This window comes from Ailuropoda melanoleuca, chromosome 6 (genome assembly GCF_002007445.2).
Source record: "Ailuropoda melanoleuca isolate Jingjing chromosome 6, ASM200744v2, whole genome shotgun sequence".
Lineage (NCBI taxonomy): Eukaryota > Metazoa > Chordata > Mammalia > Carnivora > Ursidae > Ailuropoda > Ailuropoda melanoleuca.
The window spans coordinates 103,115,759-103,140,707 of record NC_048223.1 but is presented as its reverse complement, the minus strand read 5'-3'; the positions used below and the strand labels follow the sequence as shown (position 1 = coordinate 103,140,707).

The following is a 24,949-nucleotide window of genomic DNA, read 5'->3' as shown; positions in this document are numbered from 1 at the left end:
GAAGTGGTATTGAATTGCAGTTTTGACTTGCATTTCCCTAATGACTAGTGGTATTGGTTATCTTTTTCATGTGCTTGTTGTCTATTTGTCTATCTTCGGAGAAATGTCTACTCTTGTCCTTTGCCAATTTTTTAATTGAGTTGTTTGGTTGTTTTGTTGTTAAGTTTTAAGAATTCTTTATATATTCTGGATTCCAATCTCTTATGAAATACATGGTTTGCAGATATTTTTTTCTCTGAATTGCCTTTTCATTCTGTTGATTGTGTCCTTTGATGCATAAAAGTTTTTAATTTTGATGAAGTCCAGCTTGTTTTTTTCTTTTGTTGACCATGCTTTTGGTGTCATATCCAAGCAATTATTGCCAATTCAAGTCCTGCAGCTTTCCCATGTTTCCTTCTAAGAGTTTTATAGTTTTAGCTCTTACATTCAGGTCTTTGATACATTTTTTTTAAAGATTTTATTTATTTATTCGACAGAGATAGAGACAGCCAGCGAGAGAGGGAACACAAACAGGGGGAGTGGGAGAGGAAGAAGCAGGCTCACAGCAGAGGAGCCTGATGTGGGGCTCGATCCCATAACGCCGGGATCACGCCCTGAGTCGAAGGCAGACGCTTAACCGCTGTGCCACCCAGGCGCCCCTAACTTTAGGTTTTAAACTTAGCATTGATTTTTTTATGGGTATCTGAGATGAGCCATCTGATGTAAGTCCTTTATTCTGCTAATCTTTTAGTTAGTAGGTCCTACCCTATGCTTTTTTCAGTTTTTTATTAGGTAAGCATCAAAAACCTGGCAAGAGAGAAATTCAGAGAGAGAAAGAATGAATGAGAGGAAGTGTGGTGTGTTTGTGTGAGATTGACTTGAGATCCTTTCTTGAGTGGTTAGTTGGTTAAGCATCCAACTCTTGATTTCAGCTAAGATAATGTTCAGCTAAGGGTCCTGAGATCGAGCTTTGCATCAGGCTCTGTTCTTAGGGCAGGGTCTGCTTTGTCCTTCTCCCTCTGCTCCTTCCCCTCCTGACTCTCGCAGATAAATAAATAAATAAATATAGTGTTAAAAAAAAAAAAAAGAAGAAGCCTCTGGTTTTAGGAGCATTTCTTTATTCTTCTGTTTCTGTTGCTGATTCCTTGTCTACAACTGTTTCTAAATGTTGGGAGTTGAGAACCAGAGGGGCAGTCAAGGTGACCTAGACTTGCTGCCCTGTCTTAGTAGGTCAGGAAGAAAGATATTTGACTCATTTTATTAGTAGGGTTATTGGGGTGGGAAGGGGGTAGAGTCTCACAGTCCAAAGCCTATTATTCCTGGGCTTTTGCTTTTTCCCAGCCACCTCTTCTCGTCCTTTGGCTCACTGGAGATGGCCTGCTTTTGCTGGTACAGCTGTCCTTGGTCCTTTAGGGATGTGCTGCTTCCTAATTATTATTGATTCCAAGGTAAGACAAAAAGTTTCATTTTCACCTGAGAAATGGTTGATTTTTTTCTTCTTCAGAAGGAACTCTTGTTAGAAAGTATAGATACTTAATCATGACTTAGTTCACAAAATGCTGGTTTCTAATTGTAACTTCTCCAAATGCTAGCCACAAATGGGATCAATAGGCATAATTTAGGTCCCTAATTTCTTTCCTTCCATCCCATATCTAGGGCACTTAAAAAAAGTGGTCTTTTTAAATTGTGGGCAGTTCTTCATCTTATCCCTTAATTTTCCTTCTCCATTTTTTCTTTCCTAAAAGTCAGGATGGAACTCTGGTCAACTAATTTAGGTATTCTAACCATGTAGAACACAGTAGATTGTTAATCTGCTAGTGGGTTGAGGAAGCCATTGCTGTTGGGTAGCAATATATTATCCTATCAACAAACGCAATAGGCATCTCTTCAGCAGATGAAACTTTAGTTTTCTTTGAATTATTGTGAAGAAAAAGAGGAGTGTTTTTGGTTCATAGGAGCGTAATCACTCTAAATTCTCAGATTTATACCAGAATGACAGGTACCATACCTCCTCTTTTCTACTGGACTTTGATCTTGCAGATTAGCAGTGCCAGGATCACAGAACCTTGAAAGCTGAAAGAACTGAAGAGGCCATCTACTCTGGTTTCCTTCCCAAAGCATAAATCTTACTTGTTGAGATCATATCCAGCCTCTCCTTGAATACTTAGTGAAATAGTGCTTAATACTTTAGGCTACAGACTATTCAGTTTTTTAAATGATGAGAATTTGGGGGTACCTGGCTGGCTCATTTGGTGGAGCGTGCAACTCTTAATCTCAGGGTTGTAAGTTCAAGACCCACATTGGGTGTAGAGATTACTTAAGATTTTAGTGATCTTAAAATCTTAAAATGATGAGAATCTATTCCTCATGTTGGAATCTGCCTCTTTCTAACCTGAACCTTTAGATGCAACACCAAAAAAAAAAAAAAATGTACTCTCTTCTACATACTAACTTCTTCAGAGGGCTAAAATGTATACTCCTGCTCTTCTGTAGTATCCTTTCTTCCTTCAGTTGTTCATCATATGTCATGGTTTTAAAATCTTTGGCATACTGTGATTGTCTTTTAGACATATTCTAACTTCTCAGTTTACCTCCTAAAGTATATTGTTAGGGCATGCCTTGTACCAAATAAGCATTCAGTAAATGTTTACTGGATTGAATGACACCTAGAACTGGATCCAGATATGATCTGAGTAGTTTAGATTAATGGGATACTGTTAGCACCCGGGATCTGGACACATTTTATTTGCAGGCTCCAATTGTGTTAGTTTTTCAGCAGCTGACTTGCATTGTTGGTCCATAACAAGCTTAGGTCCCACTAAAACCTTCAAAACCGGCTTGAAGTGACCTGCTGTCAAGCTAACTCTTCCCCCATCCTTGAATTATTAAGTTGGTAGTGGTGTTTTGAGTGGTGGTCGTGGTTGTTTATTTGTTTGTTTTAAAGATTTATTTATTTGAGAGAGAGGGAAAGAGAGCACACGCGTGTGCACAGAGCGGGTAGAGAGGAAGGGAGAAGGACAAGCAGACTCCACACTGAGTCCGGAGCCCTATGCAGGGCTTGATTTATGACTCAGAGGTCATCACCTGAGCTGAAATCAAGAGTCAGAGGCTAACACCTAACCAACTGAGTCACCCAGGTGCTACCTATTCGTTATAGAAATTTTAATGCAGAAAAGTGCAAAGAACAAGGTAAAGTAAAATCATCTAAAATCTTACCATTCAGAGCTACTATTACTGTGTTGGTGAATCTCCTAAACCTCTCCCGTTGATCTTTTCTTTAAACTAACCTAAATTAAACTCTTTATCCTTATTAAATGTGTCTTGTTCATTGCAGCTCGTCATTCTAGTTCATCAGGATATTTTTTGAGTCCTGATTATGTCATTCTCTGTATTGGTTTTCTTTTGCAACTTTGTATCATCAGCACATTTGATAAATATGCCTTCTAAATTTTTGTCCAGATGCTTTGATCTAATCCTGACTCTGCTACTGATTTGGTGGATGATTTGGGAATATTTTCTCCCTTTTCTGGGTTTTGGCTTGCTGCTCTTATATAAAATGGCCTCAAACACTGGGAAAAAACCTCCTTAAGAATCAACTGCAAAGCTCTTTGTAAAAAATAAATTTGTGAAGAAAAAACTGTGGGTGGGGAATCATCAGCCAGGGCCAGACTAGAAAAATAAAATCCTTTTATAGAAAAATCAGGGACGACAACCTTCATAGAATGGTTCAAATCTTCCTGTGTCCTCCTACTCTCCTAAAACCCCAGAAGAGGGATTTACCAGTTGAAATAAATAAATTAAATCAATTTTTTTAAAAAGGAAGGAGAAGAGCAAGAAGGAAGAAAGGTTGTAGAAAGCATTAGTTCTTCTTATATTGAGAAATTAAAACCTAACAGGTAGAGAACAATGAAGAGGCAGTTTGGAGTAAGGTCAGGTGGGAGGGCTTTACCGAGAAGGAAGACGCTCTTTACTGTTTTCTCTTTTAATTAGTAGTAAGCTTGGTGGTCACAGTAAAGGCTCTTCTGAGTTGGGGTCCGTGGGGAGAGAAAAGTGTGAAACTCACTGCTGCCTGCTATTTCTCCTCTAAACAAGCTTTGCCTTGTGCATTGCATTTCCCCTGGGTTCTTAAAGAAGGTGTGTGATCATCTAAAACTGAAACTGAGGCAGCGTTTTAAGCTGGCAATTAATGACATGGTAAGAATTTTTAGCTTCAGTACATTAATTGTTAAATGAATTGTGTCTGCATTTTACTGTCATTTTACTGTGATACCAGCCTAATTATAAATATAGTGTTACATAGTGGAAGATAATAATAAGCAGAATTATGCACTCACTGATCAGACTTCAGGAATTTCTAACACTGATAAAGATTTTCTTCTTAAACTGTCTCTTGCTGTTCTTTTTATGTAGGTTTTGATTAATTTTACCTCGATTATACATTTCTCCCTGGGGCCCAGATATTATGCATGCTCTAGCAAAGTGGGCTCCTATTGTAAGAGGTTTAATGAGATTTTTTGTTCTAATTGGTTTCTATATAATTCGTTTTAAACCAATAACATGTGAGTGGGATGTCAAACACAGAGTGCGATTATGCGTTTTCACTGCCCTGTACACCAATGAACATTAATTTCTCTCTCATTTGACGTTATTTTCATATGATGAAAATTCTCAATCTTAAGGAAGTTCCAGATGCATTGGTTCTCATTGGTCTCTCCTCTCCTGCATTTATGTTGGTGACACCCCTGAAAAGGCAGCAGAATTACCTACCTATAGGTAGGTAGTTGGAACTCAGTCTGGGTAGAAAGGAGTGGAAGATTTCTGACCAGGGTTTTGACTGTAAATCGTCTTCCTTATGGGATAATTTACTAGTTGGGATTCAGATAGGGATGGGTTAAAATGTGTTCCTTTTGCTCATTTACTCAGAATTAATTTCCTACTTAAAAAAATTGAACTATTCAACAAATTCTGAAGAGTACTATATTAATGTATATTTATAATAAAGCTTGATCCTAAAATGAGCCACTCACCTTAATAAATAGAATGTTACCGACTCACTGAAAACCTCTTTGTTTCTTTTTTAATTACAGTATTAAATATAGTAAAATGTGCAAAATACATAGGTATGTAATTGGACAACTTTTTACATATGTATATACCTATGTAATACCATCCAGATCAAGATTTAGAGCATTTCCACCCACTGCAAAAAGTCCCTCACGACTCTCCTTTTCCCCAGAAAAGGGAACTTTTATGCACTTTTCTGACTTCTTTGACCATAAATTAGTTTTTCCTATTCTTGAGTTTCATATAAACAGAATCATATAGGGGCGCCTGGGTGGCACAGCGGTTAAGCGTCTGCCTTCGGCTCAGGGCGTGATCCTGGCGTTATGGGATTGAGCCCCACATCAGGCTCTTCTGCTGTGAGCCTGCTTCTTCCTCTCCCACTCCCCCTGCTTGTGTTCCCTCTCTCGCTGGCTGTCTCTATCTCTGTCGAATAAATAAATAAAATCTTAAAAAAAAAAAAAAAACAGAATCATATAGTAGATCCTCTCTTGTGTCTGTCTTCTTACACTCAATATAATGTTTTTGAAATTCATCCACTTTGTGTATATTAGTTCATTCCTTTTTTAAAAAATTTAAACACTTTTTTTTTTTTAAGATTTTATTTATTTATTTGAGAGAGAGAGAGAAAGTGAGAGAGAGAGCACGAGCAGGGTGAAGGGCAGAGGGAGAAGCAGACTCATTGCTGAGCAAGGAGCCTGCTGTGGGACTCGGTCCTGGAACTCCAGAATCATGACCTGAGCCGAAGGCAGATGCTTAACCGACTGAGCCACCCAGGTGCCCAAATTTAAACACTTTTAAATTGTGGTAAGAAAGAGAGGAAATTTACCATCTTAACTGTTTGTAGGTATACAGTTTAGTAGTGTTAAGTGTATTCACATTGGTCTACAACATATCTCCAGAGCTTTTTCATCTTGTAGAACTGAAACTGTATACCCATTAAACAACAGCTCCTCCCCCAAGTCCCTGGCAACCACCATTCTACTTTCTGTTTCTGTGAATTTGACTACTTCAGATACCTCGTATAGGTGGAATCCTGTTTGTCTTTTTGTGACTGCTTTATTTCACTTAGCATAATGACCTCAGAGTTCATTCATGTTGGAGCATATGACAGGATTCCCTTCCTTTTTAAGGCTAAATAACATTCCATTATATGTATAAACTATATTCTGTTTATTTGTTTATCTGTTGGGCACTTGGGTTGTTTCCACCTTCTGGTTGTTGTGAATAATGCTCCTATGAACATAGATGTGCAGCTATCTATCTAGTATCTAGTAGTTCATTCCTTTTTATTGCTCAGCAGTATTTTATTATCCAAATACCACAGTTAATTTATTTATTCTCCCCATTTCTTCATCAGTTGGATTCTCTAAGCCTCTAGTCTAATCTTCTGTGCCTCTTTCTCTGTCTCTTGTTCTCTTCCCTGTGTTCATTCCTTCACCAGCTCCCTCCACACCTGCAGAATAAAATTTAAGCTCTGGGGACACCTGGGTGGCTCAATTGGTTAAGCATCTGCCTTCAGCTCAGGTCATGATCTCAGGGTCCTGGGATCTGCCCCCATTGGGCTCCCTGCTCAGTGGGGAGTCTGCTTCTCCCTTTCCCTCTGCCCCCAATTCATGCTTGCTTTCTCTCTCTCTCAAGTAAATAAATAAAATCTTTAAAGAAAATTCAAGCTTTGTAGCATGGCATACAGTACCATTCTTTTTTTTTTTTTTTTAAGATTTTATTTATTTATGTGACAGCCAGCCAGCGAGAGAGGGAACACAGCAGGGGAGTGGGAGAGGAAGAAGCAGGCTCCCAGCGGAGGAGCCTGATGTGGGACTCGATCCCGGAACGCTGGGATCACGCCCTGAGCCGAAGGCAGACGCTTAACGACTGTGCCACCCAGGAGCCCCAGTACCATTCTTTTTTTTAAAAAAAATTTATTTGAGAGAGAACACAAGCAGGGGGAGGGGCAGAGGGAGAGCAACAAGCAGACTCCCTGCTGAGTGGGGAGCCTGATGCAGGGCTCCATCCCAGGACCCTGAGATCATGACCTGAGCCGAAGTCAGACGCTCAACCAATTGAGACACCCAGGTGTCCCCAGTTCCATTCTTAATATGCTTTCTGGACTCTTCATCGCAGCTGTGCCAGACCACTTATAGTTCTCTGGACAAACTGTTCCATACTCCTGACCCTATATATATGTACATATATTTTCTCCCTGCCTTGGATGTCCTTCCCCAACTTGTCAGCTTACCCCCTGAAATAGTACACCTTGATTATTGCTTCATCCATAGAGCCAGGCCTAGCCATACTACAGTACTAACTATCTGCTTGTCTGTTTGTCTTCTTTATTATTAGGCTGTGAGCTCTTTGAAGACAGGCAACATCCATGTCTAACTCAGTAACACAGTTGCTGTGTTCAGTGAATATCTGTTGAATATAGATCTATAGACAGAGTTCCGCTCTCTTAGACAAGTGGGTATTCAGGATACTGGCTGGGCCTAATCTGGAATGGCCTGGAAGTAATAGTACTTCAGTTACTGTTGGGCTGATGGAGGGAGCCCATAGGACAATTCAGAGACCACATTTCAAAGAATCACTGAACAAAAATGTCAGTCAGACTCTACAGAAGACAAATGGACTGAAAGGGCAGGGTGGAAGAGTTCGGAAACAAGTTGTAGATGTAAGCTAGGGATAATAGAGCAAGAAGGTTTGGAGAGGAGGGTAAGGGTTAAAATCTAGGGGGAAATGCCCTGGACCAAATAGGATATCTACAACAGCTTTTCTCAAGTTTTAAGTACAGCCAGGGTAAAGTGTGAAAAGCATGACTTTCTCTGTACAGTTGAATAAGTATTGAATGTTTCATGGGATCTTAACACTGGAGGTCAAGCAGGTCAGTAAAGAGAAAACCACTTTGATGGAACCAGCAAATGCTTGGGACTCTGTTGGGTTGGGGCGCCTGGGTGGCGCAGTCGTTAAGCGTCTGCCTTCGGCTCAGGGCGTGATCCCGGCGTTATGGGATTGAGCCCCACATCAGGCTCCAACGCTATGAACCTGCTTCTTCCTCTCCCACTCCCCCTGTTTGTGTTCCCTCTCTCGCTGGCTGTCTCTCTCTGTCAAATAAATAAATAAATAATCTTTAAAAAATAAATAAATAAAACAAATTATAGGAGTTTGCTTAAAAAAGAGAGAGAGCATGAGCCCTTCAAGACTAGTACATAAAGAAAAAAAAGGCCAGAGATGGGAATATTAAATGAAAGACTTGAAGTGCCATGAACTTCCTTGGCAAAGAAAAGGGCAGTTCTTCTGGTCTCAAATATAGGCAAGCAGAGAGGGTGGCTGGGAAGGAGGAGATATGAAGACAGTTTCTTGGACCTTCTTAGCTAGTGTGTATCACTCTATCTTTGAAAATTGGGGCTATTCAAAAAATCAGTCTGTTGGTATTCTTCAAACTGGTGAAGCTATTGGGGCCTAGGGAAAATGGTTATTGTATAAGGAAGGAAGAGAGGGAGGGAGGGAGGGAGGGAGGGAGGAAGAAAAGAAGGGAGAGAAGGAAGGAGTCAAGATTTCTTTGAATTCAATTTCACTGCGTTGATGTGTACTTCCTCCCCTTTGCTTGTTCTGAGATCAACAGCTCTGTTTCCCCCTGTTGTCAGTTATTGAGGATCCTGTCTTTGGGTTTTTTAAATATCCGTGACCCATAATTGTCAATCCTAATGCTGAGTGTTTTCTTTCATGAGTCATTTAGCAATTATTTATGGATTTCGCTAAACTGATCTAGACTTAGAACTCTTACAGTTAAGACCTCCATGCCTATTGACATGTACTTCAGCCCCATAACCCTTAGCTCTTCGGGTGCTCAGGGACTGTAATTTGATTTGAAAAGCTCAGTGTTCTTTTTCACCAGAAATCAGTGTTCTATCTAGTAAAGCTGACAATTCATTGTCTCCTGGATAATTTTGAGTCAGGATAACAAATTAGAGTTTGGGATACATTACAGATGATAAATGTGACTTCCATAAAGGGAAATCCATTTGTTTTGCTTAGTGTTTCTGTGATTAATTACTTGCCAGATTAAATTGCTCCATAAAAATGCATAGTATTTTATTCGATTGCTCTTCATGGTGATTAATTAGGCCATACTGTTGCTTTGTATGTTAATTATGCTGACATTTTTTTTCCTCTTCTCTAGTTTAATTAATACAGCATATATTTGAAAGATTGTTTTTGGGATGGAATACTGTCTTAGGAAGAACAAAGCCCTGTGTAGCTTTTTGGCTGGTATTAGAGGGTAATACCGTAAGGTTTCTGTGTGCCCTCTGTTGATCCTGGTATGTATCTTTGACTTGCAGAAAGTACACTAACTGCAAATGAGTCAGGAAAAGCTCTGTTTGGTTTTCCTGTAATGATTAAAGGTGAGATACTGAAGATTCTTGGCTCAATTGAAAAGTGATTAAGAACATAGAAGCTACTGGTGCAAGATGTAGAACAAGTGTAAAGCTAAATGGTAGTGTGTGGGGGAAAAGAGTTTGTTTCTTAGGATGCTGCAGGGTGACAGGAAATCAGGTATATTTAAAATTTTTATTAATGATTTAGGGCTGAAAGTTAAACAACAACAACAACAACAACAACAACAACAAACTGTTAATGAGATTTGTAAGTAATACTGATTTGGAGATGTTTCCTGTACCTAGGAGGGCAGAGAAATGATACAGATGGACTAAGAACAGAAGCATCAGAGAAATAGCATCACAGCTATTTTGTTGGGAAAATGCATTATCTGCTTTACAGAAACAGTGTGCCTAGAACCAGGCGCAGATATTTTCAAAAGTGGATCTTCCAGCAGTCCACTCCTAGATACTTACCCAAGTGAAATGAAAACTTAGATCGAACAAATGTTTACAATGGCTTTATCCATACATTCTCTGAAAACTGGAAGCAACCCAAATGACTCTCCACCAAGGACTGAGTAAACAAAGAGTTGTCCACCCGTATAGTGAAGTACTACTTGGCAATAAAAAGGAAAGAACTACTGATGCGTGCAACAACATGTATGGGTTCAGTTGTATTGTGCAGTATGAAAAAAACTTGACTCAAGGCTACATAGCGGGGTGCCAGCTGGGTCAGTTGGTGGAGCATGGGACTCTTGATCTCGGTGTTGTGAATTTGAGCCCCACGTTGGGTGTAGAGATTACTTAAAAATAAAATCTTTTAAAAAAAAGCCTACATAGTGTATGATTCCATATATATGACTCTGGAAATGGCAAAATTGTAGGGACAGAATTCAGATCAGATCAGCAGGGGTTGGGAGGAGGGGCATAGAGGAACTTTTCGGGTAATGGAACTGTTCTGTATCTTGATTGCAGTGTTGATTACGTGACTGTATGCATTTTTCAAAACTTGTAGATTATACGATAAAAAGGGTAAATTTTACTAAATGCAAATTATACCTTAGTTTAAAAATAAGGGAAAAAATGTCTTCACAAGGAAGACTAGGAAATTCAACTTTTGACCATCAGTACTGTACTTTATATGTGGCAACTTTTTGAAAATAATTTGAGTAACAGGAGCGAGAATTGGAGGGCTTGGATTTTCTTCATGGTGCTTCCAAATTCCAAGGATTTTTATTTATTTTTGAGTGGAAGCAGAGGGAGGGTGGGTTGTGGTGGTTTTCCTTAGGTGTTAGCATTATATAAACATGTATCTTGATAAGAGGGTTGTTTTGAAAAGAAATCATAGGGAAGGAGCTCTTAGACCCTGTTGATAACCATCAGACATAGATAAGAGGATCATTTCCCCAATTTATGGGTTGAATCCAGTTGCTTGAGGTTGTGCGGATTTAGTTTTAGTTTTTATTTACTTGTTCTGTCTGGGCCCTCCCACTGTTGAATTGTTATAAGACCCAAATAGTGCCCAGAGATGTTTCTGTCCCAGAACTAACCTCAGAGACAACTTCCACACCTCTCTGCTTTTGGACTGGAACAAAAAGCTTTGTCATGCTCTGTTTTATTTTGTTTTGTTTTTTTAAAGATTTTATTTATTTATTTGACAGAGAGGGAACACAAGCAGGGGGAGTGGGAGAGGGAGAAACAGGCTTCCCACTGAGCAGGGAGCCTCATGTGGGGCTTGATCCCAGGACCCTGGGATCATGACCAAGCTGAAGGTAGACACTTCGTAACCGAGCCACCCAGGTGCCCCATGCTCCGGGTTTTATAAAGCAGGTTTGTGCAATGTCAGGGACCTAGGGATAGGTGAACCACAAGTGCTAAATCATTGCTGCTAGCTGTTGTGACTTTATCCTCCCTTTCCCCCATGTCTCCAATGATCTGAACTGTGTGTATAGTGCTTGCTTCTCATGTCCAACTTGGAGCACCTCCCTGAATGCCAAACTATTCAATATCTATTCAGTATCCCTAAAAATAGACCAGTGGGGGAAATTACACAGTGGTAGAAGAAGGTATACGGTGATAGTAGTATTGCACTACTTTCTGCAGTAATACTCAGTACAGCTCTGTGGCTGCAGCTTAATGTGCTAACTGCTGAGTACCCCTGAGCCAGATGTGTGGCCATCATTCTGGCCCAGATCGAGCAGATTACATTTAGCAAAATGCTGATTCCCTGAGTGACTTGCCAAGCAAATGTCTCTGGGTCTTTCATTGTTTTCAGCTGAATGATTTTCAGCTGGACCTGAAGGGGCTACTGTGCCCCTTCTGTTAAAAGACCCCATCTGTTAAGACTTTATATTGATTTGTATCTCTCTCTTAAAAAAATCTGTCCTTTCTCCTCCTCCTAGTGTGATAAATAATGTAGATACACTAGGTGAAGTCTGCTATTGGAGCAGAACTCTATAATCATTTTGCTTAGGGTTAAACTAATTTAATCAGAAACCATCTATATCAAGTAGTTTATTGTTTTCTTATTCTGACTTAGCATGTTCACCAGTACTTGCAGCGTGTAGCAAATAGCAATTAGAACACTGTAATTAACCTGGTGTAAAAGGAAAACTGGTAGGGAAGGAAATTATAAGACGACATATAAAATTTTTGACTGGATAAATAGGTGATAATGAAACACTGTGAAATAAAGTCTTACATTAACAGTATGATGTCCTATTACTGCATTTTTATGCCCCTTCTGTCCAAAAAGGATTTCGGGGTAATTTACTGACTGTACAATAGTAGACATATAGCAGTTCATCCAGGTGGGAAATGCAGGTCTATCTTGGCTAACTCTTAATTAGTCAGTAATTACTTATTATGTATTTCCTCTCTACCAACTCTGTGCCCTTAGCTCCTGACCTGCATTATGTAGATAGTACCCCATGGCAAGACTTCATAGGGTAAAATGCCATTGCAATTAAGACTTTGGAAGGACATCTGAAGGCCCAGGTACAATCAGGTTGTACCTGAAATAGAATGTGACCAGGGTAGCTGTGCTCCTACTGTAGCTCCTTTGAAAAGCTCCAAGAGATGACAGACTACTGCTTACCATCATTATTTGCTTCCAAACAGTTTCTGAAGTGTTCCCTCCCTCCTGTGCAGTCATGAAAGTCACTCCAGGAAGGAAGAGTTCACATTAAGCACTAAACCAAACAGGAGTATTGAGAACATTTACCCACTGGAGTGTAGGGGCCTTTGACTTTGTTTAGTCAAGATGGATGTTCTTCCTTCTGTTTGAACTTTGAAGCAAGGGCCTTCTAGAGCAAGGAAATCCCCTTGCCCACCTCTTGAGTATCCTTCCAGAGGTAATATGTACATACAGAAGTATGTTTTGTTTGGGGGTTTTTGTTTGTTTGTAGTCATTTGAGAAATGCAAAATCTGAGATCTAACCCTGATAAAAATCCTCAACATACTAGGAATAGAAGAGAACTTCCTTAAACTGATAAAGGACATCTATGAAAAACTTACAGCTGTCATACTAAATGATGAGAGACTGAATGCTTTTTCCCTAAGATTAGGAACAAAGTGGGGATGTCTGCTCTCACCACCTTTATTCAACATTGTGCTGGAGATTCTAGACAGTGCAGTTAGGCAAAAAAAAAAAAAAAAGAAACATAAGGTATCTAGATTGAAAAGGGAGACATAAAGTGTCTTTACTCTCAGACAACATGATCGTCCAAGTAGAAAACCTGATGGACTTTACAAAAAGCTGCTAGAATGAGTGAGTTTAGTGAGGTTGTTTTCCCTTTGGTAGTAAATTCCAGAGATGAAATTCAGTTGTAATTCTTCCTGCTAGTGTCAACAGCAATCCGTCAAATACAGCATTTATTTATTCACTAAAGACTAGACATTTTGAAGAGAATTTCAACCTTTAGTGTTTTTAACTTACCAGGTCCCCATCACTGTAATGATTTTTTATGTTGAAGTATAGACCACAGGAAAAGCAAATGGAGCAGTAGCAGGAAACATTTGCAGCAAGGTCTAAACAGCATGGTCCAATATAACTATATTATAAGCTGCATGTAACTTTATTTTCCAACAGGTGAAATTAATTTTAATATGTTATTTACTCATTGTACCCCCAAATTATCTTTACAACAAATAATATAAAAATTGTTACTGAGATAGTTTATATTCTTAGTATGTTTTATATATATTAAGTTTTTGAAGTCAGGTGGATATTTTACACTTACAGCACATTTCAATGCAGATGATGTATTTTCATTGGAAATATTTAATCTATATTTAGATTTCATAGAATTTACAGTTGCAAAAGTAGAGTCATATACCCAAATTATACCTGAGATAGAATGTGACCACGATAGCTGTGCTCCCACTATACCTAAAAGTTTTCCAATAACTGAACTGCATACCTAAAAATCGTTTCCCTTTAACATTTGCATCCACATTGATAAAACTGAGTCATCTTTTTTTTAGAATTTGACTTCAAAGCTACATTTGTCCAGATTAAGGAAATTTCTTAACACCAAATTCAAAGAGATATGGCATAAATAGTAATGGCAGTTCTAGGTTTATCAATATCAACAAAGCATTTTCTATAATAGATTTTTTTTTTAAGATTTTATTTATTTATTTGACAGAGATAGAGACAGCCAGCGAGAGAGGGAACACAAGCAGGGGGAGTGGGAGAGGAAGAAGCAGGCTCCTAGCGGAGGAGCCTGATGTGGGGCTCGATCCCAGAACCCTGGGATCACGCCCTGAGCCGAAGGCAGATGCCCAACCGCTGTGCCACCCAGGCGCCCCTCAACAAAGCATTTTCTAAAATTTTCTTGTAGTTTTTGCTGTTAGTGCTGTCAATTACAATTAGTCTTCTCCATATTGATTCACATTAGAAAAATGTGTTGGGGCACCTGGGTGGCTCAGTCAGTTAAGCGTCTGACTTTGGCTCAGGTCATGATCCCAGGGTCCCGGAATCAAGCCCTGTGTCTGGCTCTCTGCTCAGTAGTGAGTCTGCTTCTCCCTCTCCCTCTGCCCCTTCCCCCGCTTGTGCACACGCACTCTCTCAAATAAATAAAATCTTTTAAAAAACGTGTTATTGATCTTATGAAAAGTTTCTTTTTATTTTTTTCTTCAAGATTTTATTTATTTGAGGGGCACCTGGGTGGCTCAGTCATTGGGCGTCTGCCTTCGGCTCAGGGCGTGATCCTGGCATTATGGGATCGAGCCGCACATCGGGCTCCTCTGCTGGGAGCCTGCTTCTTCCTCTCCCACTCCCCCTGCTTGTGTTCCCTCTCTCGCTGGCTGTCTCTCTCTCTGTTGAATGAATAAATAAAATCTTAGAGGGCACAAGCAGGGGGAAGGGCAGAGAGAGAGGGAGAAGCAGACTCCTCCCTGAGCAGGGAGCCTGATGCAGGGCTGATCCCAGGACCCTGAGATTATGACCTGAAGCAAAGTCAGGTGCTTAACCGACTGGTGCCCCTTATGAGAAGTTTCTATTTTAACATAAGTACCTGGCCAGGTAGGTCACAAAATAAGCTTTTTCTTTTCTTAGAGCTTCAAATTTAACTCATTAATTTAAAAAAAGTTTTTAATTATTGAATACTTGGCAAGCATTCCTTTGTTTCAAAAAGATCTTGAGTTGAAATAACAGTATAATAAATCTTTTTTTGTAAATCTTCACCTGAACCAATGAGCATCAGCGAAAATTCATAATGATTACATTCATTGTCATTAAATTCTCTCAGCTGCTTCATAAAATGGCAATGTTCATAGCTTTTGCAGGTATATACTAAATGATTTTAGCAGCAGTATCCATGACATTTATAGAATTTGCTTCAGAAAACTGTGCACAAATAATTTTAATTTGTACCATGCAGTAGAATGAGCAGAGGGGAAAGTTCAGTTTTGTTTTAGAATGACAGGGGTGCCTGGGTGGCTCAGTTGGTTAAGCATCTGACTTTGGCTTAGGTAGTGATCTCAGGGTCCTGGGATCCAGCCCCTCATTGGGTTCTCTGCTCAGTGGGGAGTCTGCTTGTTTCTCTGACCCTTATGGCATTTGTGCTCTCTCTCTCTCTCTCAAATAAATAAATAAAATCTTTTAAAAAATAAAATAAAATGACAGTAAGTGCTGGACTTTTGACCTACCATGCATGTGATGGAATTTTTTTTTTTAAAGATTTTATTTATTTATTTGAAAGAGATAGAGACAGCCAGCGAGAGAGGGAACACAAGCAGGGGGAGTGAGAGGAAGAAGCACGCTCATAGCGGAGGAGCCTGATGTGGGACTCGATCCCATAACGCCGGGATCACGCCCTGAGCCGAAGGCAGACACTCAACCGCTGTGCCACCCAGGCGCCCCGGAATTTTTTTAATCTAGTCAAATTTGGGGTGCCTGGGCTGGTTCAGTCAGTGGAGCATGCAACTCTTGATCTTGGGGTGTAGGCTTGAGCCTCATATTGGGTGTAGAGATCACTTAGAGACTTTTAAAAAATTTAATCAAATACTTCATTGACAGATGTAGAAGATTAAAAAATATTTATGCCAGGGTGCCTGTGTGGCTCAGCGTTCAAATCTTGATTTTGGCTCAGGTCATGATCTCAGGGTTGGGAGATCAGCCCCAGTGTTGGGCTCTGCCCTGGGTGTGGAGCCTGCTTAATATTTTCTCACTCCCTCCCCACTCCCTTCCTCTCTCTCTCTTTCTCTCTCTCAAAAAAAAAAAAGATCTGTGCCATGAGTTCAGGTTTTTAGGCTTCAAATTGACTAAATTTCTTTGTGTATTTGGAAGTTTTTTGAGACAAAGTGTACCCAAAGTATTGATGTATTAATTGAGCAGTATCATCCAAATCTAAAGAAAAGTACTTGTAATTTTTTTATAGTACTTGTAATTTAAAACGTTTTGAATCAGCTGACCCTTGATATCATTAGAAATGTCTTATATTCTGCAGACAAATTGTTTGGTGGTTTAATTGAAGATCTTTCACTTTTTATAAAGTGGTTTTTTAGTCTTTTCCTCATAATTATCTGATAGCATGTCTGTAGCTGAAGTAATTTCTTTTACCATATCTCCATCTAAAAAACGGTATAGTGACCAAAGATACAAGCTCAGATCATACTAAAAATTATTAAAACTTTTTGGGACGCCTGGGTGGCTCAGTTGGTTAATCATCTGCCTTTGGCTCAGGTCATGATCCCGGAATCCTGGGATTGAGTCCCGCATTGGGCTCCTGGCTTTGTGGGGAGCCTGCTTCTCCCTCTGTCTGCAGCATCCCCTGTTTGCTCTCTGACAAAAAAGAAAAAAAAAATCTAAAACACAAGTTATTAAAGTTTTCTGTTGGACATTTAATTCTGATTTCACACAGTCTATTTTGCTGACTTATTTTTATTTTATTTATTTATTTTTTAAGATTATATTTTGTTTTTTTAAGTAGGCTCCACACCCAGCATGGAGCCCAATGCAGGGCTTGAACTCATGACCCTGAGATCAAGACCTGGGCTGAGATCAAGAGTTGAACACTTAACCAACTGAGCCATCCAGGTACCCCTAAGATTTTATTTTTAAATATTCTTTCCACCCAAGATGGGGCTCAAACCTACAGCCATGAGATCAAGTCGCATGCTCTACGCACTGAGCCAGCCAGGTGCCCCTATTGATTCATTTTTAATGTTTTAATGTTAAGAAATTTCTGGGGTGCCTGGATGGCTCAGTTGGTTAAGCCACAGACTCTTGGTTTCAGCTCAGGTTCTGATCTCATGCGTCATGAGATCCCAGCCCCAAGACGGCCTCCACACTCAGCTGGGGGTCCAGTTGAAGATTCTCTCCCTCTGGCTCTCTCCCCACTCACATGCTCACGCACGTGCACCCTCGCACTTTCTCTTCCTCTCAAATAAATCTTTAAAAAAAAGAAAGAAATTTCTTACTCACTTTACATATATTTGCTGACATTTCTTAATAGTGTTTCCTTTATTATATTGAAAAGTGTATTACAGAACAAACATGTTTTTCATTTGCCTTGCTGAAGCAAATTGCAGTTGCCATTCATCATGAAACTGGCATACACCTTCTTCCAGTCTCTGTTTTGTTTTTTGTTTTTTTAACTGTTTCAACATAGTACTATCATCTGCATCTGCACTCAATTCTGGGTCAATAGTATGTCCTCATTTTAAACTTAAAAAACTGTTTCTGGGGCACCTGGGTGGCTCAGTCCGTTAAGTGTGCCTTCAGCTCAGGTCATGATCCCAGGGTCCTGGGATCCAGCTGAGCTGCTTCGGGCTCCCTGCTCAGCGGGGAGCCTGCTTCTCCCTCTGCCCCTCACGCTGCTCATGATCTCTCTTTTGCTTTCTCAAATAATTAATAAATAAAATCTTTAAAAAAAAAAAAAAGCCTGTTCCTATTTACTTTTAAAAACTAAAAACATAATTTAATTACAATTAAAAAAATAAATATTTTACTCTAATTACCAATTCTGATTTTATGGTATCATCGTAACTCAGTGGTTCTCAACTGATATGATGTTGCCTTCCAGGGGATATTTGTCATGTTTCAGTATTCACAGCTTGGGGAGGTGGGGGGAGTGCTCCTAGCATCTAGTAGGTAGAGACCAGGGATGTTGCTAAAGACTACAGTGCTCAGGACAACCGCCCACAACAAATTATCCAGCCCCAAATATCAGTAGTGCTAAGGTTAAGAAACCCTGCTATCTGCATAAAATATTGAACAAATACATTACACTATTAAGTTCACACAAAGTAAGTCATTTGAACTGAATCAATCCATTAACATCAACTAGATTGGTAATGTGTTTTATTCGTAGTACTAAAAACAGCACACAGCCTGACATGCACTGTAATAACAGTAATAATATTGTATACAATTCAGTGATTAAAGGAAATGTAGTCCTTCCTAAACAAAGCTGTATTTAATGGAATAATGTTTTACGTTACTTTAGTTTTTTTTAATTTACATTAATTAAAATAATTCAGTTCCTCAGTTGCACTAACCACGTTTCAAGTGCTAAATAGTCACATATGTATCTCCTAGAACAGCTCTACACATGATGGGTTGACTAACACTCATCCTCACACTGTAGGGCAGAGGGTAGGGACAGTTGACTCCTTACTCACCTTACGGTTTGAAATGGGGCATTTTAACTTAGTTTCTCTGTAGGTGCTCTGTATCTCTACTTTCTTTCTAAAAATAGACCAACAGGGGGCATCTGGGTGGCTCGTCTGTGGGATGTCCAACTCTTGATTTTGGTTCAGGTCATGATCTTGGGGTTGTGGGATAGAGCCCTGCGTCAGGCTCCGTGCACAGTGGGGAGTCTGCTTCAGATTCTTTCTGCCTGGACCCCTGGGTGGCTCAATCAGTTAAGCGGCTGCTTTCAGCTCAGGTCATGATCCCAGGGACCTGGGATAGAGTCCCACGACAGGCTCCCTGCTCAGTGGTGAGCCTGCTTTTCCCTCTGCCTGCCACTCCCCCTGCTTGTGTGTGTGTGCTCTCTCTCACACAAATAAATAAATAAAATCTTTATAAAAAAAGAGATTCTTTCTCCTCCTCCCTCTCCCTCTGCCCCTTCACCCGTGCATGTACTCTTTATCTCTCTCTCAAATAAATAAATAAATCTTTAAAAAACAAGACCACCTCATTGTTTTATTAGAATATAACTCCAGGTTTTTAACCCTGCATTTTCCAAGATCATTTATTGCTAAAAAACAGGCCTGACACTGGTGGTGTAGTAGATTGCCAAGTGTTCCTGTATCCTATGGATGAAACTGCTGATTCACAACTATTATCCCATTTTCTGGGCGTCTATTCACAGTTTGTTGAAATTAGGGAGAGAATGGAGAAGTATTCATCATAACTTCTCAGTAAATACTTCCTTCTTGTTTAAAAAGCACTTTTCCATAGATCTGGAAGAGCAAGGAGTTCAAAACATAGCAAAATATAGAAATTCTCAAGTGTATCTGAGTAGGATACACTCAAAGGAGCTAAGGGTTTTTTTCCTTTGTCAAACAGGATGTCAGGTTGACTCCCCTTTGGTAATAACATTTAAAGCACAGCTTGGTAGCTCTTTGAGGTCTAGTGTTATGAAGCTGTCTTCTTTCATCCCTGCTTCTTCCACCTTAGGCTGAAGGTTTTAGTCTAGACAGGTAGCAAGTCAGATACAGAATTAATTTAAGGGGAGGGTACTCACCTTGTTTCTTAGGGCACATAACTGACTTTTTCCCCCCTCCTGCAATAGAGAAACCATTGTTAACTAGTAGAAAGTGCTGGGTAGAGATTACTCAAAAATAAAATCTTAAAAAAAAAAAAAAGAAAAAAGAAAGTGCTGTTTTCTTTATTCTTTTCTTAACTGTTTTGAGCCTACCCATCTATTCTTTGTATCTCCCAGGATAAACAAGCTTCATAGTTTTTACTACCAGCATGGTCTTGCCTCTTGAACTCCATACCCTACCTAGAAGTTTCACAAGTACTTCAAACTTGACGTTCCAAAGAATACGCCTCATTGCCTTAACCCCCACAATTTAAGAACCATCTCCTGCGTTTGTCATCTCAGTTTGCGATATCATCATCTGTTCAGTTGCCTACAGTAAAAATCTTAAGGTTGCTTTAGAGTCTTCTCTCTCCTTCACCCAATCAGTCAGTAGGTTCTTTCATCTTTACCTCCTAAAATTTTCAAGTAAATTCTTCTCCGTTTATACAACCACCATTTTAGTTCAAGGCCTCATAATGTCTCATAAGAGCCTCCTAACTATTCTGCTTCTAATCTTCCTATAGTGGCCACTATTCAGCATATTCGGTCACTAGAGTTGAATTTTGGAAGTACAGGTTTTTACACTGTTCTTGGGAGTATGTTGGTACCATCACTTGAGGGCAGTTTGGCAATATCTAGTAAAGTCCAAGTTACCCAAACCTTATGACACAGTAATTTCATTCCTAGATATATTTCCTTGAGGAACTTTCCTAAATGATCACAAGGATATATAAATAGGAACACTTGTTAAGTACTATTTTTTAAAAAAGATTTTTATTTATTTGGGGGGAGTGACAGGGGGCAGGCAGAGGGAGAAGCAGAAGCAGATGCCCTGCTGAGCAGGGAGCCTGACACGGGGCTCAATACCAGCACCCCAGGATCATGACCGGAGCTGAAGGCAGACACAACCTGCTGAGCCACCCAGGTGCCCCCAAATTACCATATTTTAAATCTTGTGTGATTCCCCATCATTGATAGGATAATGTCCAAACTTCTTCATATGACACCTTGATCCTAGCCTACCTTTATAACCTTATTTACTATCACTGTCCCATCTATCCTAAGATGTGGCCAAATTAGACTTAGCCGCAGAATCTCAAATTTCATACCTCTGTGCCCTCGCACATGCTTTTACCTAGGATGTTTTCCCATTCTTCTTTTTACCTAACAAAATCCTGCTCATGCTTCAAAATCTACCCCAGATATCTTCCTTGAAAGCTTCCTGGATTCTTTGAGGTGGAATGATTCACACCAGCATTGCCACAAGACTTTGTACATTTCTCCTAGAGCACTTACCACACCGCAGTATGGCTTTTATTTTCTTTTTCTTACATTTTGTTTTATTGTTTGTTTAAATTCAATTAATTAACATATATATTATTAGTTTCAGAGGTAGAATTTAGTGATTCATCAGTTGTATGTAATACCCAGTGCTCATTACATCAAGTGCCCCCTTGCACATCAATGCCCATCACCCAGTTATCCTATCCTCCCACCCACTCCCCTCCAGCAACCCTCAGTTTGTTTCCCATAGTTAAAAGTCTCTTGGGATACCTGGGTGGCTCAGTCGGTTAAGCGTCTGCCTTGGGCTCGGGTCATGATCCCAGTGTGCTGAGATTGAGTCCCACATCGGGCTTCTTGTTCAGCGGGGAGCCTGCTTCTCCCTCTACCTGCTGCTCCCCCTGCTTGTACTCTTGCTCTCTCTCTCTCTCTGGAAATAAATAAATAAAATCTTTAAAAAAAAAAGTCTCTTATGGCTTGTCTCCCTCTCTGATTTCGTCTTATTTTATCTTCCCTTCCATTCCCCTATGATCCTCTGTCTTGTTTATTAAATTCCAAATATGAGTAAAGTCATATAATTGTCTTTCTCTGATTGACTTATTTTGCTCAGCACAATACCCTCTTTTTCCATCCATGTTGTTGCAAATGGTAAGATTCCTCTTTTTTTGTGATGGCTGTTAATATGTATGTCCATCAGTAGATGGTGAGCTCCTAAGGCAGAAACCAGGCTTTCCTTTACTTCTGTAATCTCTGTCCCTGGCAGAGTGCAATATGGTACAATAAATGTTGATCGAATAAATAGATGTCTGGAATGAGTGGTTTCATCTTCCAAGGCCTCATTGTTTCCCAGAATTATCAGCTGACCTGAAGGTCCTATACTAGGGAAGTGGATATTGAGATACCTGGGAAGTGCTTTTATAGGGCTCTCCCTCTGATTGTGCTCTCCAGTTGTGTCTTTGGAGCTCCGTTATAAAAGTCTGTTTCAGATCTTAATAGACAACAGGAAAGACAGTCTTGGCAGCTCCCGAACTAAACTGGTATAGCCGGGAAGTATGCTTGGAATTGTTACCAGAGAGACAGACCCCTTTCCCAATGATGAGCTGAATTGTTTATCCCAACACAGTAGAATTTACTGACTTCTTGTTTCCTCCAGGGTAGCAAAAGGACAGCCAGAAGGTTTTAATTATATGAAATGGGGCTTTGAGACAACTAAAGCCACTTTGAAATGAATTATTGATAGCATTATGCATTGTTTTTCTTCCCTTTTTTTAAGTAACAAGTCAAGGCAATTAATGCTATTTTTATGTTGCAGATTCACTGAATTTTAAAGATGATTTTCAGGATGCCTTAAAAAATCCTCTCACTGGCTGAGTGATGGGCTCCTGTTCTTTATGTAAGCTAGAGGCCCCGCTGAAGAAATCTGCGTGTTCTCGTGCTGTTTCACATGCTGCTGTTCTAGGCATTTGGATGCCTCACTGCTCTTGGCAGTAAGGTGCCTTTTCAGGCTGTTCATGAGGTTAAAAGTTCTCTCGTGTGTTTCTTACGGAGGACCTTCCCAAATGTATATTATTGTCTTATAAGCCAAAAGAGAGCTAAGGAAATGGTTATAATTAACAGGCAGCTGCAAAGCAGAGCCATTTCATCTCTTCAGTATGGTTTGGTGGAGATCAGAGAATAGAGGCTTCAGCGTGGCTCTCAGTGAAGCAGCTGCATCACCAGCTGGAGACTGACACACTGGAGAGGGTGGGCGCACACAGCTGAGATCCATTCACTCCCATGTGAGACTGAAAGGCCTGCCTTCAACTTAGCTGCTTTGTGCTTACACTTAGTTTAGCGGAGAGGAGCTACAGAACTTGCCATTGTCCATCTCCACGAGCATCTTGGAGTTGGCACTGAGCATAAAGGACCCCAGCAGGCAAAGGTCTCATGGCTTTCACAAAGGTATCCTGCTGGAAAAAGATTTAAAACAAGACCCTGGAAAGGGAAACTTTTTTCTTTGGTTTACTGGGAGAAAATTGGCTTTTTTTTTTGAATGCATGAACTTAATTTATGTTACCTAGTAAAGTTTCTGTAGTCTGATTTAGTAAAAATTGGGTATTAGTCTCTATCCCTGTAAGCATACGTACCAGGACCATCTCACCTTTCCTTGCCTGATTAAATTAACATTTCAAGACTCCATTCACATACCATCTCCTTCAGGCTTCCTTTCCTAAGCCCCCAGGCTGAGCAAAATATCCCTCCTCAGTGCTCCTATGAGACCTTTTGTCTACTCTTTGTCTGTCTAGATCTTAGCACATCATAATGAAATTATCTGTCTCTGGTATTTGTCTTTTCACTAATCTATAAATTCTTTGCTATCCGGGATCAAATTTCATTCACCTCCCCCATTGCCTAGCATAGTACCTGCACATAGTAGATATTCAGATGTTTGTCATACAAACTGAACTACTGAGTCACAGGCTATGCCAGCTAACCCTTAGCTTCAGATACCATAGACCTTTTTTCTGGGGACAGAGTGTTCCTTCATTCTGTGGGAAAGCTATCAATTTGATGAGTAAGGGAGGAGGAGAAAAGAGAGAAGTTATTTTTCTAAAATGGTGCACATAGGATAAACAAAGTTCTGTAATTGCTTTCAAACTAAATTTCTCCTTTTGGTAGTGTCACGTTTTCAGGAGGGGAAAATCTTACCACTATTTCTGGTATATTGGAGAGAAAACAGCTAATAACGTCTTTGTGAGCATAAAACAATTATACCCAGCCTCCTGTAGAGACAATCTGCCAGAGCCAACCGCCTCACCCTCCATGCGGGCTTCATTTTCTTACTCTGGAATTTCATAGACTCTCCCCCAAAGACTGTCAACTCATTGCACTATGATGATGAATGTTTGAAGCTGGCGTTCACCCTGGCTCTCACTGCTTTACTAGCTATTACTGGAGGTGCTGTCAGAGAATCAGGCCCCAAACTCATCCTCCCATTAAGTCCTCTCCTGGGCAGCGCTGCTTGGGTCTGTATAGTAGTCGTCTAGTCTCCCTTGCCTCTCCTACTTCCCACTGCCTTTGAATGTAGGGAAGCTGCAGGCCCTGCTGCAAACAGAGAGCTGTGGTAGAAAGTAAGGTTGCAAATCATTTCCTGCCACAGCTCTTTGTGCTCTTGTTCTGGGCCTAGAGAGAGAGGGACCTAGGAGTGCCTGCTCGAGTGTGTGCTTTGAGACCATCGGTTTCAGCCCTGGCCCATCCCATCTCATTTCTTCAGTTGGCTGGTCCTGTCTCCCAGAAATGTCTTTCAGACCTTCTCTTTTATTGGCTTCTGAACATGAGGGCCTTACCTACTTAGCTGTCCACTCTAATCATTCGTCTGAGTGATAGACCTATGGCCTTTGGTGAGTTTTGAAAATGTTACATGATTTTTGAGTTTGTCCTCGTAGGTACTCTTAGAGCCTTCCTCCTGTGTGGTTTCTATCCTATAGAAGCTGTCTGGGTCTCTGACACGGGAGGCTGCCCTTTAGTCTGTTGGGGGCTTTCCCTTTGACTCTCATACTTACTTGCAGAAAGAAATAGGGCCAAAAGGTGCACCAGGTGCCATTTGTAAATCTTAGGATAATTGATAAATACTAATTTCCTCTAGCAAACAGTGGATTTTGTTCAATAATACTGATTAGGTTGTTGAGAAAATCTGGCTCTTCACCTTTGGCATTAACTCATGAATAAAGCTGATATTAATGCTGCCATTAATATTGCAAAAGCAATATTCCTCAGTAGCATTCCTTTTCCTGTGGAGAACATATTTTGCAGTGATATTTTTTAACATTTTCCCTTTTCAGTGAGGGAGATACTATCAACTTCACTTAAGCAGAATGGTTTAATACTTTGAGCAGCTTGTTTATTCTTTCCTTCTCAACTTACTAAACTATCTCATTCTCCTTACCTTACTAACCAGACTACTACCCAGCTCCCCTGCTTTCTCCCACACCTGTCCTCTCTTGCTCTCAGGG

At 40.1% G+C, this 24,949-nt stretch overlaps 1 protein-coding gene across 5 annotated transcripts in view; it reads left to right on the top strand.

Moving 5' to 3' along the window:
• Positions 1-24,949, top strand: part of ARMH3 (armadillo like helical domain containing 3) — a 187,836-nt gene that overhangs the window by 118,877 nt on the left and 44,010 nt on the right. The window contains exons 24-25 of one of the 5 annotated variants that reach the window (XM_034663164.1): positions 1,321-1,427; positions 16,854-16,864. The exons of 3 other annotated variants lie outside the window; for them this stretch is intronic. In XM_034663164.1, the coding sequence (XP_034519055.1) occupies positions 1,321-1,420 (100 nt within the window). In that variant the 3' untranslated portion in view covers positions 1,421-1,427; positions 16,854-16,864. Of the gene's footprint in view, positions 1-1,320; positions 1,428-16,853; positions 16,865-24,949 lie in introns of those variants that run through there. One more of the 5 variants, XR_004626248.1, reaches the window with a different exon arrangement.